General features: G+C 39.2%; 1 protein-coding gene and 1 long non-coding RNA gene across 2 annotated transcripts; both read left to right on the forward strand.

The window, feature by feature from the left end:
- Positions 1-463: 463 nt before the first annotated feature.
- Positions 464-3022, forward strand: LOC131481780 (uncharacterized). The gene is made up of 3 exons (XR_009246552.1): positions 464-601; positions 1409-1518; positions 2872-3022. It is a non-coding gene; the product is annotated as an uncharacterized LOC131481780 (long non-coding RNA).
- Positions 3023-5303: 2281 nt separating this feature from the next.
- Positions 5304-21718, forward strand: LOC101530215 (cysteine-rich secretory protein 2). Its single transcript, XM_004590431.3, has 7 exons — positions 5304-5386; positions 8961-9077; positions 9827-9914; positions 13844-13989; positions 14386-14483; positions 19114-19202; positions 21560-21718. The coding sequence occupies exons 1-7, from the start codon at positions 5318-5320 to the stop codon at positions 21685-21687; spliced, it is 735 nt and encodes a 244-aa protein (XP_004590488.1). The 5' UTR covers positions 5304-5317; the 3' UTR covers positions 21688-21718.
- Positions 21719-21993: the final 275 nt, after the last annotated feature.

Below are 21993 nucleotides of genomic sequence, written 5' to 3' on the forward strand. Positions count from 1 at the left end.
CTGTAAGTCCTACAAGAAAGACCTGTGGTGTTCTTCTATCTGCATTTCCTAAGATTCTAGGCTAGGTCAGTGTTTATTCACTAATAAATACTTACTTAAAATCTTCCACCTGTATTCAGAAAATTCAAGAAAAGTGTCACAAAAGTATTGCCAAGGGAGAAACTATGGCAAGAACGTGAACTGTTTGTGAATGAACTCTCAAGATGTCAGCGTCATCTGTGCAACAGTGCCCTGCTGTACATGCTGTCATTGTACCAAAGCTGAAGCATGTATGTGCTTTCCCAAACAGCTTTTGAAATACTGTGGAGCAGCCAGGACACAAACCGGCACCTATATGGGATCCCGGCACTTGCAAGGCAAGGACTTTAACCACCGGGGTCCACGAACTCTGCTTTTTATACAGGATTTTTTTTTTTCCACGCCACCCTGGAGGTGAATAACAAAGCAGTGAAGGAAACGGCCTAATGGGAAGACGCTTAAGACATAAAGCCTTATGACGTCACTATGACGTGGCACAATGAGAAAGCTTAGGTTGCCACAGGGGTAGAGAAGCAGTGTGTCCAAGGCCCGAAGCCAAGAAGATCTGTGCTCAGGAGCCGGGGTAAACAGAGCAGCCTGGGAAGTCGGAAACCAGCAGGGCAGGGCAGGTGGAGGGTGACAGGGGAGAGGACTATGCCTGAAGGGAGGGCATTGCTCATCCTCACCCAGGCCTGTGCGCAGTCTCCAGAGGCAAGCGAACAGTTGTGACTTGTTGCCTGGTACTGAACAGCCAAGGGGCGTTTCAACGTGCTTTGTTTAACCTATGGAAACTGCTCGCCTGTTTTAACCCTTAAACATTTTAGGTGCTGGAGACCTACTGATTCCTAGCAGAAAGCTGAAGTTTCTCTAAATCTGTTCTTGCACTGATATCAGAATAAGAGCTTAAACTTCTTATTTTTAAATTACTCTTATTAAAACTTGTACCTGCGTCTTGGAATTGAAGCCATTGACCCTTCTGCCTTTTATGTTATTCCTGGTGTTCTATTTAAAAGCAAAACATTAAGTTAAAAATGCAGGTACTAAATCCATGACATTAATGTTTATAACGTGGAAGATTTTTACAGAATTGACCCTTTATGATTAAATTCTACATAAACGGTTAGGAATATTGAAAGTGTGCTGTGATCTTTAAAGCGAAGTTAGTCAATAAACGATTAATTAAAACATTTTAGCAATCTACTTTCGGGTTAGTGTTTAAAGGGAAAAATTGAAACACAATCTGCTGAAGAGAAAATTATGGTGTTAGTGGCGACTTGACTTTTACTAACAGATTGGAAGGGCATAGTGAGCACTAGAGTCAAGTTTTTAAGTTTCTGACAGAGAATACAGACACTAGAAAGATAATCTTTTATCGACTTTCCATTTTTAGCACTATGAAACTGTACGCCATGCTGCACCTACAAACGTCCTAAGAGAACTATGCATGCTGGCTGTAGAACATCTGCCATAAAAGGTACAGTACTTTCCTGTTGCTAAGTGGTAAGGGAAAAATAGTAATTAATTTTTCAATATCTGCGAATGTAGATTTAAAGGAATAAAATGCAGTCATAGAAAGTAATGGTTTAACATAGTCTCACCGATTGTATCATTGTTTCATGAGCGCAACAAGGATGACTGTATGTTGGATGAGTATGCGAAAGGGTAGCAGAATGTGCGGCATCATGGCTTATTGAGTTGTGGAGTTATAGGCCAACTAATGCAAACCTATGGAGTGACTGAGATGCAAGAAATTTCAGGGTCATGTCTATATAAACATTTCAGGAAACTAATGAGGATACAGGCACCCTAGATGTTGAATAATTTTCCTGAATTAAGCCAGAACCATTCTTTGGACATTAAAATTTCTGTTTAAATTTCAGTGATCTAAGGCATCAAGAAGGAAAAACAGGACTTATAAACAGTTATGAAATTAGTTGTTCAATCAAGTATCATTCATGGAAAGAGCTTAAGAACCCTGCACACTGGCAGATATTCTATATTATGTATCAGTATTGATTTACTAAGTGTATCACGTTACAATTTTTAGTTTTCAAAATTGATAATACTTGATAGCTCACATTTTCCAACGGAGAAAATAGAAGCTCAGAGATCACTTCTTAGACCTAATGGTTTCAAGAACGTTGGACTTTTCAGTTACAGTAAGCTGTAAGTAATTGGTAACTAGGAATTAAGTCAGAGAAAGCAATGCCAAAAGGGTTCCTCTAGGAGGCAGGACTCCTGTTCCTAAGAATACACCTATCTGGAGTGGTAAGTTTAGAAGTGTTAGGCTAAAAAACAGCATCCGCATTCACTGCCCCTAAAAAGAGGAGAGCTTAGTTAGAAAAACAAGTGAGGCCATGGTTTATTTAGTCATGTTGAAGCTCTGTGGAAACCAAATGATGTCATAATCAACCAAAAGGCAATACAAGTTGAGGCCATTGATTTGAAAAAATACCATTTCAGAATAAATTCCTATTTCATGATTTATATTGCACATACCTGTGATGCACGCTATGAAAACTCAATATATATATTCAATGTGTGATGATCACATCATGTCAATAAACATTTTTATCTCTACAAACTTTTCTAAGATCTTTAATAATTGTACATATTTGTGTGGTTCACGGTGATAGTTCAGTGAATGTATGCTGAATGTATTTAAACAATCGTAAAAATTAACATTTCTGTCTCCTTGACATTGCTTCATGTTTGAAGGCATCTAGTTGTTCATAAAATCTGTAATAGGTTATTGTAAGCCACAGTCACCCCACTGTACGATGAGACACAAGAACACACTCCTATCAGTGTTTTGATGCACATTGTCCAACTTCTCTCTCTGTTCCCTCCCAGGTCTTCATCCAGCCCAAGATCTTTTTGAATCAGGTTTACTTGCACAATTAGAACTTACTGGAACAAAAATGGATGCAATACAAGTTCTCTTATAAACTCTTTCCACTAGCCTTTCAACAGTTAAAGCAGATATTTCATTGTGCTCTCAGAACCAACAGTGAGTAGTAACTCATTTGCTTTAAGAATATTTCATTATGCCATTTATGTTTATTAGTAAGTAAAATAATGTATTTAATAAATATACCTATGGTTTATGAAACTTTGATACATTTTTATTGAGTTTGATCTCAATAAAATTTTTAAAAAGAAAATTATAGCACTGTTAGACAAAGATATATTATCAGTTGAATTTTTATATTCATTCTAAAAATAGGTGTTATCCTTAATTTCTAAGTTTGTGACTTTGAAACAATTATACTAAAATTCGCTTAGAAAATTAAAATATTTTATATTTTAATATACTTTTCATATTATTTTACATATATATGATTATATAATACTGCATGAATTTGGAGAGGGGGTGATACTGAAGTAGTTCTTGTAAATGTAGTGGCAAATACACTGAGAGCAGTTGACATTAAAAAAGGAACTAGAAAATTACTTGTTTAAAGTATGTGCTTTATTAAAGTAGGGATAGAAAAAGTCCACAGTGCTGTGACAATGATTCAGTAATTGCCTTTTCTTCATTGAAACTATGTCCGTCGAGTTTTGGAATCATAATTGGGTCAAGGCTGATTTGGGAAGTTGCCTAGCAAGTTACCATTGGAAAAGAGTTAACTGATCTAAGTCTTAATTTCCTCATCTGCAAAATATTAAGATCGTTAACCAATAAGACAGGAAAATGCAGTGACACTTGAAATTTTACCATAAACCATTAACAAGTGTTTTTTTTATTCTTCGTTTGACTGTGATAACATTGAGATCAATTGTCCACTATTTATAAGTTACTAAAGCCTGATATGTGCCACAAATGATTGCTTAAAGATTTTCTGTAACTGCAAGAATTTGAGAGTGCAGTTTCACACCCAGAAAACAAACAAAGACTGACTTTCATTTACAAACTAAGCACTGTATATGATGAATGGCAGGAAGCTGAGTGCCTCCTAAATGAAGTGATGGTGCTGCTGCACTGGAAGGACCTACGGCTTTCCAGCACATGGAGAAAGGACAGGATGGACAATGCTGTGCCTTTTCCAAAAGGAGTGAGAATATTACTGAAAAACCTTGATCAAACTAGACTTTTAGTATAGTAATTGTATATGCATCCTGTAGCCCATAGGAAATTTGAGAATACACACAATTACAAGCAGTAAAATAAGCAATCTCTAATCTCCCTAAAGGATAAATAATAAAATGATTGTACATAAATGTTTGTGTGATCAAAACCTTGAAATATTTGATAGATTCTGAAACACACAAAAGGGACAAATAGTAATACTGTATATATATATATATATATATATATATATATATATATATATATATATATACATATATATATATTTTTTTTCCTTTTTTAAGATAAGGGTAACATAACTACAGAAAGAAAGTGTGTGTGGTGGGTGCCACAGTGTAATAGCCTAAGTCTCCCTCTGCAGTGCCAGGATACCATATTGGCACCTGTTCGGATCCTGAGTCGGCTTCCAATCCTGCTTCCTCTTTAAGTCCTAGGAGGATACCAGAAAATTGCTCAAGTCCTTGGGTCCTTGCACCCAAGTGAAAGACACAGGGAAAGCTCCTGGCTTGCTCTGGCTGTTGTGGCTATTTAGGGAGGGAAGCTATTTAGGGAGTGGAATATTTCTCCCATTTTATCTCTTCTGCTTTCTCTGTAATTTTACATTTAAAATAAAAATAAGGGCCTGGCGCAGTAGCCTAGTGGCTAAAGTCCTCACCTTACAACCGGGATCACAGATGGGCACCAGTTCATGCCCTGGCAGCTTCACTTCCCATTTCAGCTCCCTGATTGTGGCCTGGGAAAGCAGTAGAGGATTGCCCAAAGCCTTGGGACCCTGCACCTGCGTGGGAGACCTAGAAGAAGCTCCTGGCTCCTGGCTTTGCATCGGCTTAGCTCCAACCATTGTGATCACTTGGGGAGTGAATGAATGGATGGAAGATCTTCCTTTCTATCTCTCCTCCTCTAAATCTTTTAAAAAATAAAAGTATTTTTTTAAAGGCAGCAAGACTTTATCCTTTACAATTAATACCTCAAAGGCATTAGTCAGGTTATTCAGTTGGCTTACTGCTGCCTTTAGTAAAGATAGGATTGGCTCCACTATTATTGTATTGGCACTTAGTCAGTTATTATCTTGGTATGTTTCCAGCAAATTTCGGTATCCCAATTCCTTTGGATAACCAAGATAAAATCATTAATTTTCCTCCCTCTTAGAAATACATGCACTTTCTTATCTAATGCAAGACTTTGTCTGCTTTTGCTTGCTTTCCAGCAATGGCTTTATTCCCAGTGCTATTACTCCTGGTTACTCTGCTGCTTCCATCTTTACCCACTGAAGGCAAGGTAAGGTTGGAATGGGAAATCTTCTCAGAGCTGAGCTCTCTGAAACCGTGTGGAGAACAAGCTCCTCCAAAAGTGGCAAAGTGGCACAAGTTTGTGGTGTGGTCCACATTTCCGTTGTTGGCTCAGTGGCGACTGAACACCTAAAACGAGGCTTAAATAAGAAGAAATGAAGCACAGGCGTTAGTAACCGCATTTCAAAGTTTTAGAGAAATAACAGCAGCCATTTTCAATAATGATGAACTCACAGCACTTTGAAAATTTAGTTTAGAAACATACTTGATTGTTAGTGCTATTGTGACACTACATTATAAACCTAGAGCTTAAAACAACAAAAATGTACTCTTTCACAGTTATGGAGGCCAGAAATCTGAAATGCAGGTGTATTTAAGCTATAATGCCCCATCCAGGATCCTGGAGCAATTTGTTTCCTTGCCTTCTCCCAGCACCTGGTGGCTTCTGCCGGTGCCTGACATTGATACACTTGTGCTGTGTCGCTCTGATCTCTGCCCCCATCATCACATTGCCTCCGCTCTGTGTATCCCTTACACAGATATGCCTCTCCGGTGTTAGGTCCCACTGAATAATGCAGAATAATTTCATTCTAAGATCTTTAGTTGCATTTTTAAAGAATTTTTTTTCAATATCTCATGCACATTTTCTGGGGATAAATACATGAATTTGTCTTTTTAGAAATTTCCACTCAACTAATCACAAATAATAGATATTATTAAATCAATGGTGCCAATTTCTTTTTACTTTCTAATGTGCTGCCTTGAAGCTTGAATCATACTAGTCCTTGAAAGCTAATGATCATCTTCCTTCTCTAAGATCTTTTCTGATTCCTTTGAGTTTAATCAATTTTCAATGTGATATCAAAGAAAAGTTGCAACATATTTACGTAATAGTAAGTTATCATAACTTCTTCACATATATTATCATGCTTAATGTTCATAGCTATTGTGTCAGAATAATTAGATCTGTTTTTACTTGAACAAAGAAACCCATCAAGATGTTGCTGTTTGGGTTGTTGTTCTCACACCTCTCTTAACTCTGGACGTACAGGACCAGTGAGGCCTCTGCACAGTGAGGAGCCCTGGCGTTTCGCTCCAGCCTCATCAAGTTCCAACTGGGTGACAGTTTATTCATGAGCTAAGGAGTCATTCAAACTGTTTATTGTCTTTTCAATTTCCTTTCCTAAAAGACATTCTTTCACAACCCATTCCAACTCCCTTAGCTACTCTGTTCCATCTCCTGATCTTTCACTGTATTAATTAACTACATTGCTTAAAATGAGATTTCAGGGCTGGCATTGTGGTAAAGCAGGTAAAGCAGATTCCTGAAGTGTTGGCATCCCATAATGGGTGCTATTCCAGCCAGGGCTGCTCTACTCCTAATCCAGTTCTTTGCTAACGTACCTGGGAAAGCAATGGAGCATGGCCCAAGTGCTTAGGCCTGTACTTAGGACAAGCTCTGACCGAGCCCTAGTTGTTACTGCCTTTTGGGAAGTGAACCTGCAGGTGAAAGATGGACTCTCACTCTCTCTCAACTCTTTCAAGTAAAATAACATTAAAAGTAAAATGTCATTTGCTCTTTGGAGCCACTTTAGTTACTAGTCAAGTAAGTTGCCTGTGTCTGTTTGCTCCTGTACTTAGAAAACATTCTTTGAAAACCACACTCCAGGGAGGGCTGTGCGTGGGAAAGCATGTGTGTGGCGGCATACGGGTGAGTCTGTCAGTTCGTGTCCTGACTGCTCTACTTCCCGTTCAGCTGCTTATCTATAACCTGGGAAAGAAACATATGGACCCCTACCCCATCATGGGAGACCTGAAAGAAGCTACTGTCTCCTAGCTTTGTATTGGCTCAGCTCAAGCCATTGCAACCATGTGGGGAGTGAATCAGTGAATGGAAGATCTCCCTATAAAACCTGCCTTCCAAATAAAGTAAAAGAAAATAAAATCTTGGTACAAAATTATCATTTGTGAAATTTTCCCAGACTTTGAGTAACAACTGTATCTTCATCTGTATCTTGCAGAACTTTCTTAATAATAATTTCATTTCTCGTAGTTATTTAAATCATATTACTTGATATGAACTCTTATGACAGCTATATTCAGAAATTTGTCCATTTTTTTCTTATTGCATCTTATAATCCCTATTTTGTAATTATGTCCTGCTGATATTCAGTTTAAAAGAGAAAACGGAATCATCTTATTTTATCTATATAGCAAGAGGAGGTAAGAAGGAAATCAGTATTTACTGATTTTCTAGAATGAATATCTATGTTTTTGAAGTAAAACTGCTTTAAGCAAGGTTTTTATGGGTCACAACACACTTTGCAGTATAATTCAAGGATTAGGTCTACTAACACAACAAATATAACATGCTATTCTTTTGTAACTCAGGAGACCATAACAGTTGCAAATATATTAGTATTTTAGCTTTTGTTATTGGTTCCTATCTTTAGAAATATAAAATTTGACAATAATAATGAATAAGTAGTAAATAATGGGAACAAAATATGGCCAGATCTATAGGCACAACATTTAGAGATGCTTGAGAGAACTCGGTAGGGGTGGAGAAATGAATAACTTCCTGCAGTGTATCAAATGATATGTGTAAGGACCCTGATCCGTTTAGACATATGCTTCACAATTTTGTACAGATCTGGAAAACCTCACAGTTGAGTGCAACTCTAGATGAGAAAATTGTTCTTTTCTCTTGTATCAACAACACACCACCCCCTTCAATCTTCAGGCACCCAAAGACACAAAAAATAGATATTAAAATACTACAGCATTTTTAAAAAGTTGTAAAAATAGAATTAAAAGATACATTTGTTTTGGCACAAAAAATTAGAAGCATATGCATTTTGTAATATTCATTTCCAGGAAATTTTTGGCAATTCTTCATATCAGAACTTAATTTAACACCATGTAACACTGGTATTTTTGTTATTAAAGAGAATGAAATCATGAGGTAGCTTTTCTCTCTCCAAATTGCCTCTCAGATTTTTTTTTCTAGTATTGCAAAGCTTTGCCGGAGACAGTGAAATCTGCCAAACTATAAAAAGAGTGATTTCACTTAAATATTGAATGTGAGGTAAGCACTTCAACTGGTTGTCAATATTCTTTTGCAGGGCAAAGTTCCTCTTAAAGTCTAAAATGAATCACAGGTACCACCCTTATGCTAACTAGGCACAGATAGAATGAGCAGGAAGGAATTTGTCTCTCCTAAGGTCCCTATTATATATCTTTTTTGATTGTAAAACAACAGCACTCTTGCATTTACAAAAAGCGTATGAACTAGTTTAACACCAGAAATTAACATTTGTGTCTCCAACACCCGTGGTTTGTTCTGCCATGAATTATTCCCCGTTGTCTATTTCCCTGAGCACAACTCATAGCTTTTGCTCAGCCTCACTAGCAATGTTCAAAAGCTATTCGCTTTTTATAATTACACCATATCAAATATTTGTTAAATAGTGTACACTTTTAAGTGGTTTGTTTCCTGTAGTTATTCATTGTTACAGTTTTCGGAAGTGTTCAAAATAACTGTTATCTCATTTCCTCTCTAGGATCCAGCTTTTACTGCTTTGTTAACCACCCAAACACAAGTGCAAAAGGAAATTGTAAACAAACACAATCAGCTAAGGAAGGCAGTCTCTCCCTCTGCCAGCAACATGCTGAAGATGGTAAGAGGCAGAAACTGAGGGATAATGCTGGAAAGGAGTTGTGCAAGGAGTAGGCAGGTGGCAATCATACCTCTTCATGACTTGTGTTATCCAAAATGCTATCTCTGCTTTACTATTTAATCAGAATTTTTGTATGGCAAGCCCTGTATTTTTTTAAACAAATAATTTGTTAAGGTTACAAAATTCTTAATTTGGAAAGGCAGAAGTAGATATCAGAGCTGTAGGCATCCAATGCAAAGCCATCCAAGTTTCTGTTCACTTGTGCCTTGCTCTGGAATCAAGAAATTCCCCTTTCCGTTTTGTTTCCACCTTTAGGATCAGTATCATTTAGAAAAATAAAATGTAACTTTCCAGATCACATACCCCAAAAGCCGAGTATCTCCCACACAAAAGAAATTGTTTACAGATTGAATTGGAAACAACATATAATTAGAAATGTTCACAGGTATACTGGTTTAGTCTAGTGTTCAACTTGGAATTCTAGGAGCGGTAGCTGAGCTTGCATAGTTTTGTCTTAGGTCTCTCACTCCTTAGACTCATATGTGGGGGGGTCTTTATTACTGTGGATACACACTGGGACAATGACATACTGACACTAAAAACAAAACAAACAAAAAATGTTTAATAGCAGCGACAATTAGATAATGCATCTACAACAGTCTAAGATACAGTCTATCAATCAGATTATTAAATATGTGTCTCAGTGGGTGGAATTAAATGTTGTGCATTTTTTCCCATGTGATGTTTAGGAATGGAACAGAGAGGCAATGGTAAATGCTCAAAAATGGGCAAATAAGTGCACCTTAGAACACAGTGACCCAGAAGACCGAAAAACAAGTATGTAAATTAGATATATTTACTGAATAAATGAACAAATTAGACAATGGTAGACCTTTGTGGAATATGGTATTAAGAAGAATTTGTGAGTAGATATCGCATATATGGTTATTTTTTCCTTTTTTCCCCCACTGCTTATAATTTTATTTTTTAATAATGATTACATGGTTGATCAGGGTGGGAAGGATCAAAGTTTAGGGAAAATTGGGTGAACTCATTGCTTCCAAATTTTCTATTTCTTCTTCTTGTGCCTGAGGGAAGGGGGACAAAGGGGAAACCACTCATGACTTTCAACACATCCCAGTACCCAGGGATGAGGAACCGCCACCTCATACCAACCCAGAGCCTCAACGTGTACATATTCCGAGGACTCTGTCTAAGTGGCTTGGATAGTTCTGAAATGCTGCTGATTTCACCAATCTGAGGATGATGTCACCCTCCCAATCCCTGCTCCATTCACCAAGATTTTTTGCTACTGCTGTTTGTTAGGGGTAGTTCTCCAGTTTGTTCTGCTCTTCTTCTGCTACAACAGCAAATGAGCAGCCATATTCTCCTTTTACAACAGGGCCTGTGTCCACTGCTCCGCCTTTTTCATTAAGCAGGACATGTTCTTACAAGTGAGTCCAAGGACCTGGGCCAGGCAACTAAAGCCCCACCTGATGCCCCACTCTTTGGGCTCATGAACCTGATACCCACCTAGGTGGGGCCCAGGACCTGGGCTAGGAGACCCAAGCCCCACTGGATCCCCCATACATGGGGCTCATGAACCCGACATCCACCTAGAAGGCTAGCCCAGGGCCCGGGCCAGACAAACTGAGTCCCGCAAGATCTCCCACCCCTGGGACTCAGAAACCTGGCCTCTACCATACAAATGGGCCCCAGGACCAAGCCAAGCTACCCCAGCCCTGTCAGATCCCCTGTCCCCGGGGCTCACACACTCGGCCCACACTGAGCCCAGGCTGGCATGTCTCACCTCACCTCAGCATCCACTATCTACAGCCCTGACCCAGTCTAGCCTGCCCCGTTTCAGCTCCTGTTGTTGGATGCTACAACCTATCCAAACCCAGTCTGATTGCTGTCCCGTTCCTGATGTGAACGGGCTGGTGTTGCAGCCCAATCTGGCTTCTCTTGCCCCCCTGCCCTGGTTCTAATATCTATCATTGGGTATTATGGGCTGGCCCAGACTAGTCTGTCACCAGACATGAACCCACATGTATGCTGGCGGGTACTGTAACCTGGCATGGTCTGGGCTGCTCCTTTCCTTGCTTCTTGAGCTCACCTGCAGGGACTGCATCCCAGTGAAGGAGATTTCCATGCTCCTCCATCAAGTCTTCTCCCAGTGGCAGTTCTCCCGCAACCCAGTGGGTGTTTGGACCAGGTTGACTTTGTCTACCTTCTGTCCTGCTAAGAACAGTGTCCTTGCTCAACCAGCCACCCCCCTTCTGGTTCTTGTTGTTGGGCATTGCAGCCCAGCGATACCTGGTTCGCTCCTAGACACAGCTTTCATGTAGTATAGCAGGAGTCAATACCTAGCCTGGCCTGTCCTACACCCAACCTGGCTCTCATGAGTACCAGTGGGGGATGGAGTCAAGCTCAACCTGTCACTCCACAGTCCCAGTGCACACCCTCACAGATGCAGTCTGTAGCCATGTCTAACCAAGCCTGCTGCCCCTAGTCCTACTCTTGTCCTCACCAGTGGGAACCCCAACCGAGCTCGGTCACCCTCTTAGCTCCCCAGCAAGACCTGATCCCATCCGTAGTTCTTGGATGAGCCAGCAAAGGTTGTAGTTCCACGGGGGTGAGCCCACATTTCCCCCACAGATATCAGACTCACTTCTCTCACTCTTGTTCTCCCTTCCAAACCAATTTGGTGTCAGTTACCTACTTATATACATATGTTGTGGAATTGTCTATGGAAGTCCCTTAGCTGTAATTCCTAACCTGGACATTTAAAGCCACAGGTCATCTCTAACTACCACTTGTGTGAGCCCATCATTCTCCTGCAAATCAAGACCCCTCAAAGCATGAGGGTGCGCTGCTGGGCAGCCTGAGGGTCTTTGCCCAGTGCCTTTGGTGCCTGGACAGCCTGGGTCCAACCAGGGGAGCCACAATGCCCTGCTACAGTCCTGGGGCGAGGGGGGCAGAAAAAAACCTTCCAGGATGGAGTGGTCCTGGAAGTCCACTGATCATCCCTTCCCTCAGGAAGCCAGTTTGTGCTCAGCTGTGCATACTTGTGCTGGTTAGAAAAGTCTCCAAGCAGGGTATCCTGAAGGCCCCCTGTGAATGCCCCTCCCCTAAGGCAGCCATGCAGCCTGGCTACAGGCACCCCTTTGGGTCAAAAGTTTTTTTAAAAAAATTCAGGATGGGGTGGTCCTGGAAGCCCACTGAGCATTGCTACTCCGAGGAAGCCAATATGCTCAGCTCAAATGGTTATTTTTTAAAAGCCAAGTTATCTCTATACATGCAGAGCTTACTAGAATGTTAACAATTTTTTGCTTGTTTATTGCTTACATGATACAGATAGTTTCATATATTTTATAACATTTGCTGCTCTCAGCTCAGAAGTAAAGTAAGTTATGTGTCTTTTTTTAAAAATATAATTTTTAATGGTTAGGAAAATCATGTTTAGAAAGGATGTGACTAATCCCAGAACACAGATAGTGTTACATGAGACAGTTTCTGATTTCTAACCCTCTGCCCTTTTTATAATATGTAGTTGTTGGAGTATTGAAATACAATTTTGGCTTCATAAAATAAGGTAAATTATGTAAAATTGTGCCTGTATTTTTTTCTAAAATATTTAAAGCGTTTTACAATTAATCATACAAAATGTGTCATCTTAAAATTCACACAAAATATTTCAGTTTGATAACTCATCAATATTTTAAATCCAGTAATCAAGTATTTTGTATTATGTTCACTGCATAGAGTGAAGAAATAGCAAATAATATGTACCAAGGATTATGAAAAAAGGTGAAACATGTGCACTTATTTTTTGTGTAAAATTTGTTCACTATCAACAGTGGAATACATGTAGGCAAGCCCAATCTGAAATAAATGGATAATTTGCCTCTTATTTAAATGTAACTACTATTATTTCTATTGTTGCTATGATAATAATAAATGTATAAAGAATGACTGCATTCAGTAGAAAATTGTAACAAGTTATTTTCAGTTTGCGGCCTATGATTATATTCTTATTTTTTTTCTTCTTATTCGGATATCCATGAATATTTTATGTCCATAAGCAACTTGTGAACATTGAATCTGTAAATGAATACATACAAAGTAAATGCACATATATCTATATGGAGGGGATGTAAACATAGAAAGTTGTTTCTGGAATATAGTGGAAATCTTGCCTAACAGATTCTAGCTTGTGATCTTCTGAATTTTTGATTAGGGGATGACTTGTAAGTTTTACAAGCTGTTGACCCTCCTGGCTTCTCTTACCTCTTGATTGGACCTTTTAAAGACTGTTTTTACCTTCAAATTTTATGTAAGGATATAAACATTTTATCATAATCTTTGCTAAGAGTAGCCTAGCAGAAGAGAGAGTGTAACAGTCAGTAGCTGGATTCCAGGAGTTTACAGTACAAGCTCCAGGATATAAGCCCATACAGATGAGAGAATTTGAACACGTGAGTATATGTGTTTGACCACTGAGAGAGAAAAACAATGTTTAAGGAGTGGAACTTCTCAATAAAGTTATGCTTGGTCAGGCTAGCTACAGTGTGTGAGATAATTTTGCCTTGTAATCAGTTTTATAACTGATTTTTTTAAAAGCTTTTTTTTTTTCCTTACATCTGAACAGTTAGCAACTTGTCTCTGTTTGAATGAGGGTGTTTGTATTTATGTAGTGAATTTTTTACCATTGGATGATTTTTTTTTTCTTTTACTTCCCTCATGAACAATATGTTCTTTCTTAGGTACAAAATGTGGTGAGAATCTTTATATGTCAAGTGACCCTACTGCTTGGTCAGATGCAATTCAAAACTGGTTTGATGAGAGCCGTTATTTTACCTATGGTGTTGGACCAAAGACTCCCCATGTGATTACTGGACATTACACTCAGGTATGGGGAACATTTCAAAGTACCTGGCATAAATACTGCAGTATGGAAAGCATCCCTGAATTACAGTCAGTTCAGTGTTCAATTGGGGGAACTCCGAAAGTAGGTGTATCACACTGTTGACTAGCTGATATTTCATCTAGAACTGTCATTTTGGTTTATGGTCTAAAATCTTTGACAGCATACTCTTATATTCTGCTCTACTTTATAAGAGTGAATGGTTAATGCCCATGAAAATTTAATGATAGAATTTATGACATTGATCATTACGTATTTTCTTAAGGTAAGTGATTACAAAATACAGTAGTAACATTTTTCGGTTTTGTGTTTGCCAGCATGTGTCTTTTAACATTTTCTGTCGTGTTTAATATTTTAATGTATTATGTTGTGGCCTTTTAGCTTGTCTGGTATTCATCTTACCGTGTTGGATGCGCAATTGCCTTCTGTCCCAATCAAGAAAATTTCAAATATTACTATGTTTGCCAGTATTGCCCAGCGTAAGTATAGCTTAAAGTTCAATTCTGATAATGCCATATTCAATTTTATATTTCACATATCATGAAAAATACATTTTAAATGTGTCAGAGTTAAATACATCAGAGGCACATACCATTGAGGAGAAGATATGATTCACATGTAATATCTCAAAATAATTAGACATTATTATGAATACATTTAATTAATTCAGTGAACAGAATGTATATATACTAAACAAAAGAGGATAAAGATTATATTTCAATAAAGAAGAAATATATTTTAGAAGTGTTCAAGATTAAAGGACCAACGGTGTCTTAGGGAATTAGAAGCACTCATTGTTCAATTACAAAATCATATCTTTTCAGTCCATTGTGTTTTGAAGGCTGTGGATTATTCTGTGAACCTATGTGGTGTAAATTTTTGTAGATTTCTTATCATTGTTCTTATAGATGGCAAATATCAGGAGTGTAGCTTGATGGTTAAGTTAGAAATGTTGATATATTACCTAATCCAGTAGAAATAATGTGGTTTTATTTTTTCCTGCTTAATTCATTCTAATCTTGTTATCTAAAAAGAAAAGATATTATTATTATTATTATATTATTATTATTATATATATATTATTATTATATTGGGGTCTCAAGAAATTTTTAACGTATTTTGGAATCCAGAAAAATGTAATACACTGAGTCCTTGCTCTTTTATTAAAAAATTTGCTTTGAGAAATTTCTGTGAAAATTCTAAGAGGAAAAAATTTCTGTGAAAATCCCATAGCCACATTTTAAGGTCTTCATCTGTAATAGAAAATGTCCCTTCATCATTAAACACGTCTAATATATTTTTTTAATCTATCAATATACAAGAATTGAATATGTTTTCACCACTGCAGTCAGTCTCCTCTTAAAAATCTCCTATACAATTTGTTCTGACCTTCTGATAGACTTGCCGTATAGGGTTCCAATCAGGCAAGTGTCACATCCAAACTTGATTTTCCTGTGAGCACATTTTTGCAATCAGTAGACAGGATTCAAAAGGCTCAGGGAGAATGCATCCAAACCCACTGCCTGGCCCTTTAGCGGACTGAGACTGGTAGGGGGAGCGCCATCTGGAGAAGGTGTTTGAAGTAAAAGTTTAGTGACTAATGAGACAAAGCAGGGGAGCAAACACTTGTGAGCCTTGCTGTCCCTATTTCACAGTGTTCCCAAGTGCCTGTGCACAGACTATAGACCATGTACCAAGGATGGAGTTTCAACCATGGCCTTGAACTTTTGTCCCACTTCAGTTTTAAGATTTGAATTTCCATGTTATTTAAAATAAATTGCATGGTCAATAAGATAATAATTATAAGGAGATTATTAGTATTTAGCTAGACTTGTCTTTGAACTAATTAATTTGTGATTAATACAAGACTCACATTCTTATACATACATCACCTTCCTGTCACATGCTGCTAATAACCCACAGCACTATCGACTTCACAATACCTACCTCAACACAGATTTAAAAATAAAATATACTGAAGCATCATTTTCTCCCGTTTTGAGAAATTACAGCACTTTTAAATCAAATACAAGATGCAACTATAACATTCTTTTCTATTTACTTCTATTCACATAAAGAAAACAAATTTCATGAGTGTAAGATACATAGTTGAACACAGTGGAACTTTCCACGCTCTCTTCCCTCCCACCTTCCCTCCTCCTTTTGCTTTCACCTTTCTTCTTCCTTCCTTTTATTTTCTTTAATTTTTTCAAAGATATTTTGAAGTTACTCTAATCACAAGTTCAATTTTCTGCTAAAGAATTCAGCAAGTATTATATAGAGAAACCACTGTTTATCAGGACTACAGATGGGTTATAAACCATAATCAAATCTCATAATGCCAATTTCACTCAAATATATTAGCATCTTTTGTGCTTTCGTATTACTTGTCACAAATTAGGGAAAGTGTATGATAATTGCTTTGGAGGACCTGGCTTATGTCACTAAGCATGGTGATTTCCAATTGCATCCATTATGAATATTCTTTTCCCTACTGGAACCCGTAACCCTAGAACTATCTCATTTCTATCAGAGAGAGACTACATTAGCTGGTACATTGACTTAGCAATTTCAATGAATCAATTTGGGCATGAAGATGGTAAAAGTACATTTAAATATGCTCTAATAATTCTGGAATCTGATTATATCATATTTGTTGCTTGACCTGTGGATTTATGGTAAAAGAGATGGGGCAATGCAAGAAGCATGTTATTAAATTATTCTTTTTTTTTTTTTTTAAAATATTCATTTATTCATTAATTACATTGCATTACATGACACAATTTCATAGGTACTGGGATTCCCCCCCCTTCACCCCAAACCCTTCCCCCATCATGAATTCCTCCACCTTGATGCATAACCACAGCTCAAGTTCCGTTGAGATTCCCTAATTAAAAGTTTACACTATACAGAGTCCAGCATCCCACTTGTCCAGTTCAAGTTCAACCGCCTCTTAGGGAGGCCCTCTCAGGTTTGTAGACAGAGCCAGCAGAGCGTCACCTCGATCAATTAGAAGCACCAACATATCATCAGCAACAGTCCACGTATGATGAGGCTGGTGCAGAGTCCACTGATTGACATAGTCCGTCTTAGGGTTTCCCCTTGTCCAGTTTTCCGCTGCAAGCATAAAGCTGAGGTGGTTGATTCATCTACTCCATTTTCCATCTTTTTTTGATTAATGCTTTGATTCCTCCATTTTGTTCAGGGGAATCCCCCTAAAAAAAACTTTGAGGCATTCCCAGTCCAGGCTCCTACATGTACTACTAGTAAGCACAGTGCCCGCCACCGTCCATCACTCCGATCAGCTGATGGTTTTAACCCCTGGGTTGGTTCTCTTCTGAGCCCCGACCTCTATTGGAACCAATGAGTATCGCATCTCTCCCCAGCTCTGCCCATCACACTCTTGTCCCTCACCTAAACCAGTGGGAGGAGTGCTGGTCGGGTGTTACATTCCCTGCTAGCACAGGCCATTTCACCTTGGCATTTTGTGTTTTGTACTGTTTTTTTTTTTTTTTTTTTTTTTTTTTCGCAACCAAACATGGCCAGGCCCCCACACAGTTTCAGCACTTGGGCTTGCCAGTGGATGACGTGAACTGACTCAGCCTGGTCTGCCCCAACCCGAGCCAAGTGTATTCCAGTGGGTCACATTCCAAAGCCTCTTCTGGGTTATTTACCTCCATGCTTCTTGCGTTTATTTGTAGAGTCAGTGTCCTGTCAGAGGATCTGTTCAGGTTCCTCCCTCCGACTCCTTCATGGTGTCGGGCTTCACGCATTCCAGCAGGTCCTTCGGCCAGCTCCGCTCTTCAATCCATTCTGGTTCCTGCTGTTGAGAGTTTCAGCCCAGCCACGGCTCGTCCATACCCACGCATATCTCATATATGGCTCAGATGGGGTTGAGGCCTAGCCGAGCCCGTCCAACGTCTATCCTGGTCCTCCAGAGCACCAAAATGTGCTGTGGTCTAATCCGGCATGGTGCGTCAATGCCGAATTGATATTTGTGCCAAGGGATTACAACTGTGACCCGACCAGAACTCAGCCTCCCTCCAGTTCCTGTGCCCCTTAGTGGTAGGCTCCACGCAGCCAAGGCCTCCACCACGCTCTCCAACCAGGCCTGTTGCCAGCCAGTGTTAACTATGCCAGAGGTTGCTCTGGTCAGCCCAGAGTGTCCTATAGACTGTCATGCCTCCTGCATAGACTCCGCCGGCCCTTCTAAACCGTCCAATGGGGTCAGAGTGTCAGGGCATTGGTCCACGTATGCCTTACACATTCTAGCCCCGAGTATGGTTCTTGAATGCCAGTCAGTGTCATAGTAATGCCTTCTGTGACCCCTCTGCTGATCCCTCATCCTATCAGGTAATGGGGCATCCTGCTGGAAAAGCCCGGAATTTTGCCTTTTAAGTGAGCTGATGTTGGCGATCAGCACTATAAAGTGACTACAGGTTCTTCAGAGGAAGATTAAATGCCTTTGAAAAGCTTAAGGACTAATACATATTCTCAGAGTACTGTGGGTTCAGCACGGAGCGTCTCATGCAGCATATCAGAGAAACCAAATTCCAGAACTTCCTGGCCGGGCGGCCAGCAGGCGAAGCCTGGCGCCAAATGGCGCACTGGCTGCCCGAGAGCCTCGCACCCCATGTACCTGCGCAGGTGGTGGAAAGCTTGGCTGTGTTAGGCTGGAATCGTGGCAGGGACCCTCGCACCCGGGCCGCATGGCGGCCCGGGGCCAAGCTGCTTGGGCCCCCGCCTGGATCGTGCTAGCTAGCTCCTCCTCCACTCCAGCCCCTGGCATGGCGGCTCAGAGGCGTTCCCAACCCGCTTCTCAGGGTCCTGGGACAACCTTCCCGCCCAGAAGGAGGCCATCAGACCAGGACCCCGGCAAATCGGAAAGCTGCCCGAGAGCCTCGCACCCCATGTACCTGCGCAGGTGGTGGAAAGCTTGGCTGTGTTAAATTATTCTTTAAATTATACTTGAAAATTATAATTTTTCTTTTTGTTACATGATCCCAAACATGGGGATATTTAAATATATCTGGTGTCTGATGTTGCCGGTACAGTGTAAATTCAACAACAAAGTGAAAAAGATTTGATATTGTAAATTTCAAATTTCAGAGGTAATAATGTGAATAAAAAGAGTACTCCTTACCAACAAGGAATACCTTGTGCCAGCTGCCCTGGTCACTGTGACAATGGACTTTGCAGTAAGTATGAAAGAATTAACTTGTTATTATCTTAAGCAATTCATAAATCTCATAAAGTAACCAACCTGAATGTATTCATGCCAAAAGAGAAAAAGTTCAGCAATGTTCTAATCATTTTTTGTTGTTATTTTGTTTTATGACACAATTTATTAGGCACTGGGGTTGCTCCTCTCCCTCCCCAAGTTCCCACCCCTCCCCTACTGATGAGTGTTTTACAATGGGTGTCTTTCATAGACTTTCACAAGTCCATCATGCTGCCACTGAGGTGGTTCCCAACAATGTAGGCATGGACAATGTCAGAGTCCAACATCCAACTGTCAGGACGTTATCAGCCATTTCGCTGAGTCCATCTTTGTACTGTATGCATAGAGGCATACTTCTCTCTGTTCCTTAGGATGACCTACATTGTATTTACATATTTAAAAAAATTTTTTTTATTGGAAAGGCAGATTTACAGAGAGGAGAGACAAAGAGAAATTTCTTCCAACTGCTGGTTCACTCCCCAAGTGGCCGCAATGGCCAGATCTGAGCTGATCCACAAAGGCAGGATCCAGTAGCTTCTTCTGGGTCGCCCACGTTGGTACAGGGTCCCAAGGCTTTGGGCTGTCCTCTGCTGTTTTCCCAGGCCATAAGCAGGGAAATGGATGGAAATTGGAGCTGCCAGGGTATGAACCGGAACCGGTGTCCATACAGGATCCTGGCACATGCAAGAGGAGGATTTAGCTACTATGCTATTGCACTGGGCCTATACATATGCTTTGTGTAGCAAAACTGGATGTCTACTATCAATGTACCTTTCCAATTATAATAACTATTACTATTAAATATATACCTTTAAGATGATATGGATTTCTTTTTCATTAATCTCCTTATACAGCAACTGATACTTTAAAAACTCAAAATATTCTATCTAAAGTTGTGAGACCAGATTGTTGTTGGAGAGACACACCAAACATTTATGCTTCCTTTGTGGAAATGGCTGTATTCAGTTGATTTTCTCACTTCCTTTCTAATATTAAGATCATACTGTTTACCCTTAGAATGTGGTCTCTTGCCATATAATCTGGTCATGGTTTTGTGCATGTTCCAAATAGCAAACACACTTTGTACACAGAACAGGTTCACACAATTCACAAGCTTATTCTTACAAGTGAGGAGAATAAAGCAAGTACCATATATCGATTTTTTTTAAGTTGTCATGAATAGAAGTAGATTTAACTATTGGTTTGCTGTAAATGGAATATATTTTAATTATTATGGATGAAAGAATTGAATCATTCAGTGAGATATTTAACCTTTCATATATTTTGTCCACTGCATAGCATTCTTTCTGATCCAGTTGTATTGCTATAAATTAGAATACTGATGACATAAACATTATTAAGCAAGAAGAATATTCTGAACAATATGTGTAGTTGCAGAATGCTATTAGCTAAGGGTAAGAACTCATTCTTTTAACAACGAAAGATTTTGAACAGAGTCCCAAAATCAGAATCATGATTTTTGAAGAGCTTGTAGCTGTACTATGCAGAAACATTTGACAATCATCCAGCAGGAAACTTGATGAAGCAAGTGAACTTTGAAAAACATGAAAGTCTTCACTGCAGAACAAGCAAAATAAAGAAAACAATAGTCAGTTTGTTACATGTCTTGATTGCAAAGGGGGAAAGCTCAGCTGGATTTTTGTTTCTGGACAGAGCACCACTGCACTGAGATGTATGTGAGAGGGTTGCAAGGATGTTTTCCTCATCCAAGATTGTTAACTCTATGAGTAATATGCTAAGTTTCGGTTTAGATTTGTTGATTTGGGGGTGTTTCATGAGTATCCAAATGGAAACACAGCAAGGAATCTGGCATGTTGCTCCTGTTTGCATCTGTATCCACCCATAGACCATTTGTTCCAGGAAGAAAGCACTGAAGTTTAAAATAATGCAGTCTGATAGTGTGCAATGATATGAGAGTTCTTTGTAGCTGTGTCTTAGTTTAGCCATGAGTCATGTGTGCTCTCTGAACACTTGAAATATGGCTACTGAAATTAAGAAAGTAAATTTTTCATTTAATTTTAATGGCTACACGTGGTGAGAGCACTCTGAAAGTGGATTCATTTGCATTTGTTTTAATTTGTTGAGGGAGAAGAGGCAGTTAATTCATTTCAGATACGTATCACTGAATTCAAAATAAAAGAATATCGCAATCATTGAGCCTAACAGACATACAATATGATTTTCTCAAGTGGTTAAAGTCCCACAATTGCATAAGACCTTGCTATTCACCTAAATTTTTCCCCCAAGCCCATTGCTTCTACTAAGGACACTAAACATAAAAAAGCTAACTCACCATTTTTGTTGTTGTTACAGCCAATAGCTGTGAGTATGAAGATCTCCTTAGTAACTGCAACTCCTTGAAGAACACAGCTGGCTGTGATCATGAGTTACTGAAGGAGAAATGCAAAGCTACTTGCTTATGTGAAGACAAAATTTATTAGAATGGCTCGTGTGCATTCTACAGGACTACATGAAGACAAGTCAGGGTAAAATTATGTCAGTTATGAATTTGGTTCCAAACGGTGATACATCTGTTTCCTCCTCAAACTTTCACAGAAGTCTCTGTCACACAATGATTGTCAAGAGCATTCTAGTTTGTGATGACCCATTGGACTTTGGTAGAAATTTTGTTCTTTAAATGCAATGAGTTGAGCCAAATTGAGGATGTTGGGAGCCGTATAACTACAAGACTTACACCACAAGAACAATGAATCAAAATGGAAATGTATATGCCCAGAAACAACACA

Source organism: Ochotona princeps, chromosome 1 (genome assembly GCF_030435755.1).
Source record: "Ochotona princeps isolate mOchPri1 chromosome 1, mOchPri1.hap1, whole genome shotgun sequence".
In the NCBI taxonomy this organism is placed as follows: domain Eukaryota; kingdom Metazoa; phylum Chordata; class Mammalia; order Lagomorpha; family Ochotonidae; genus Ochotona; species Ochotona princeps.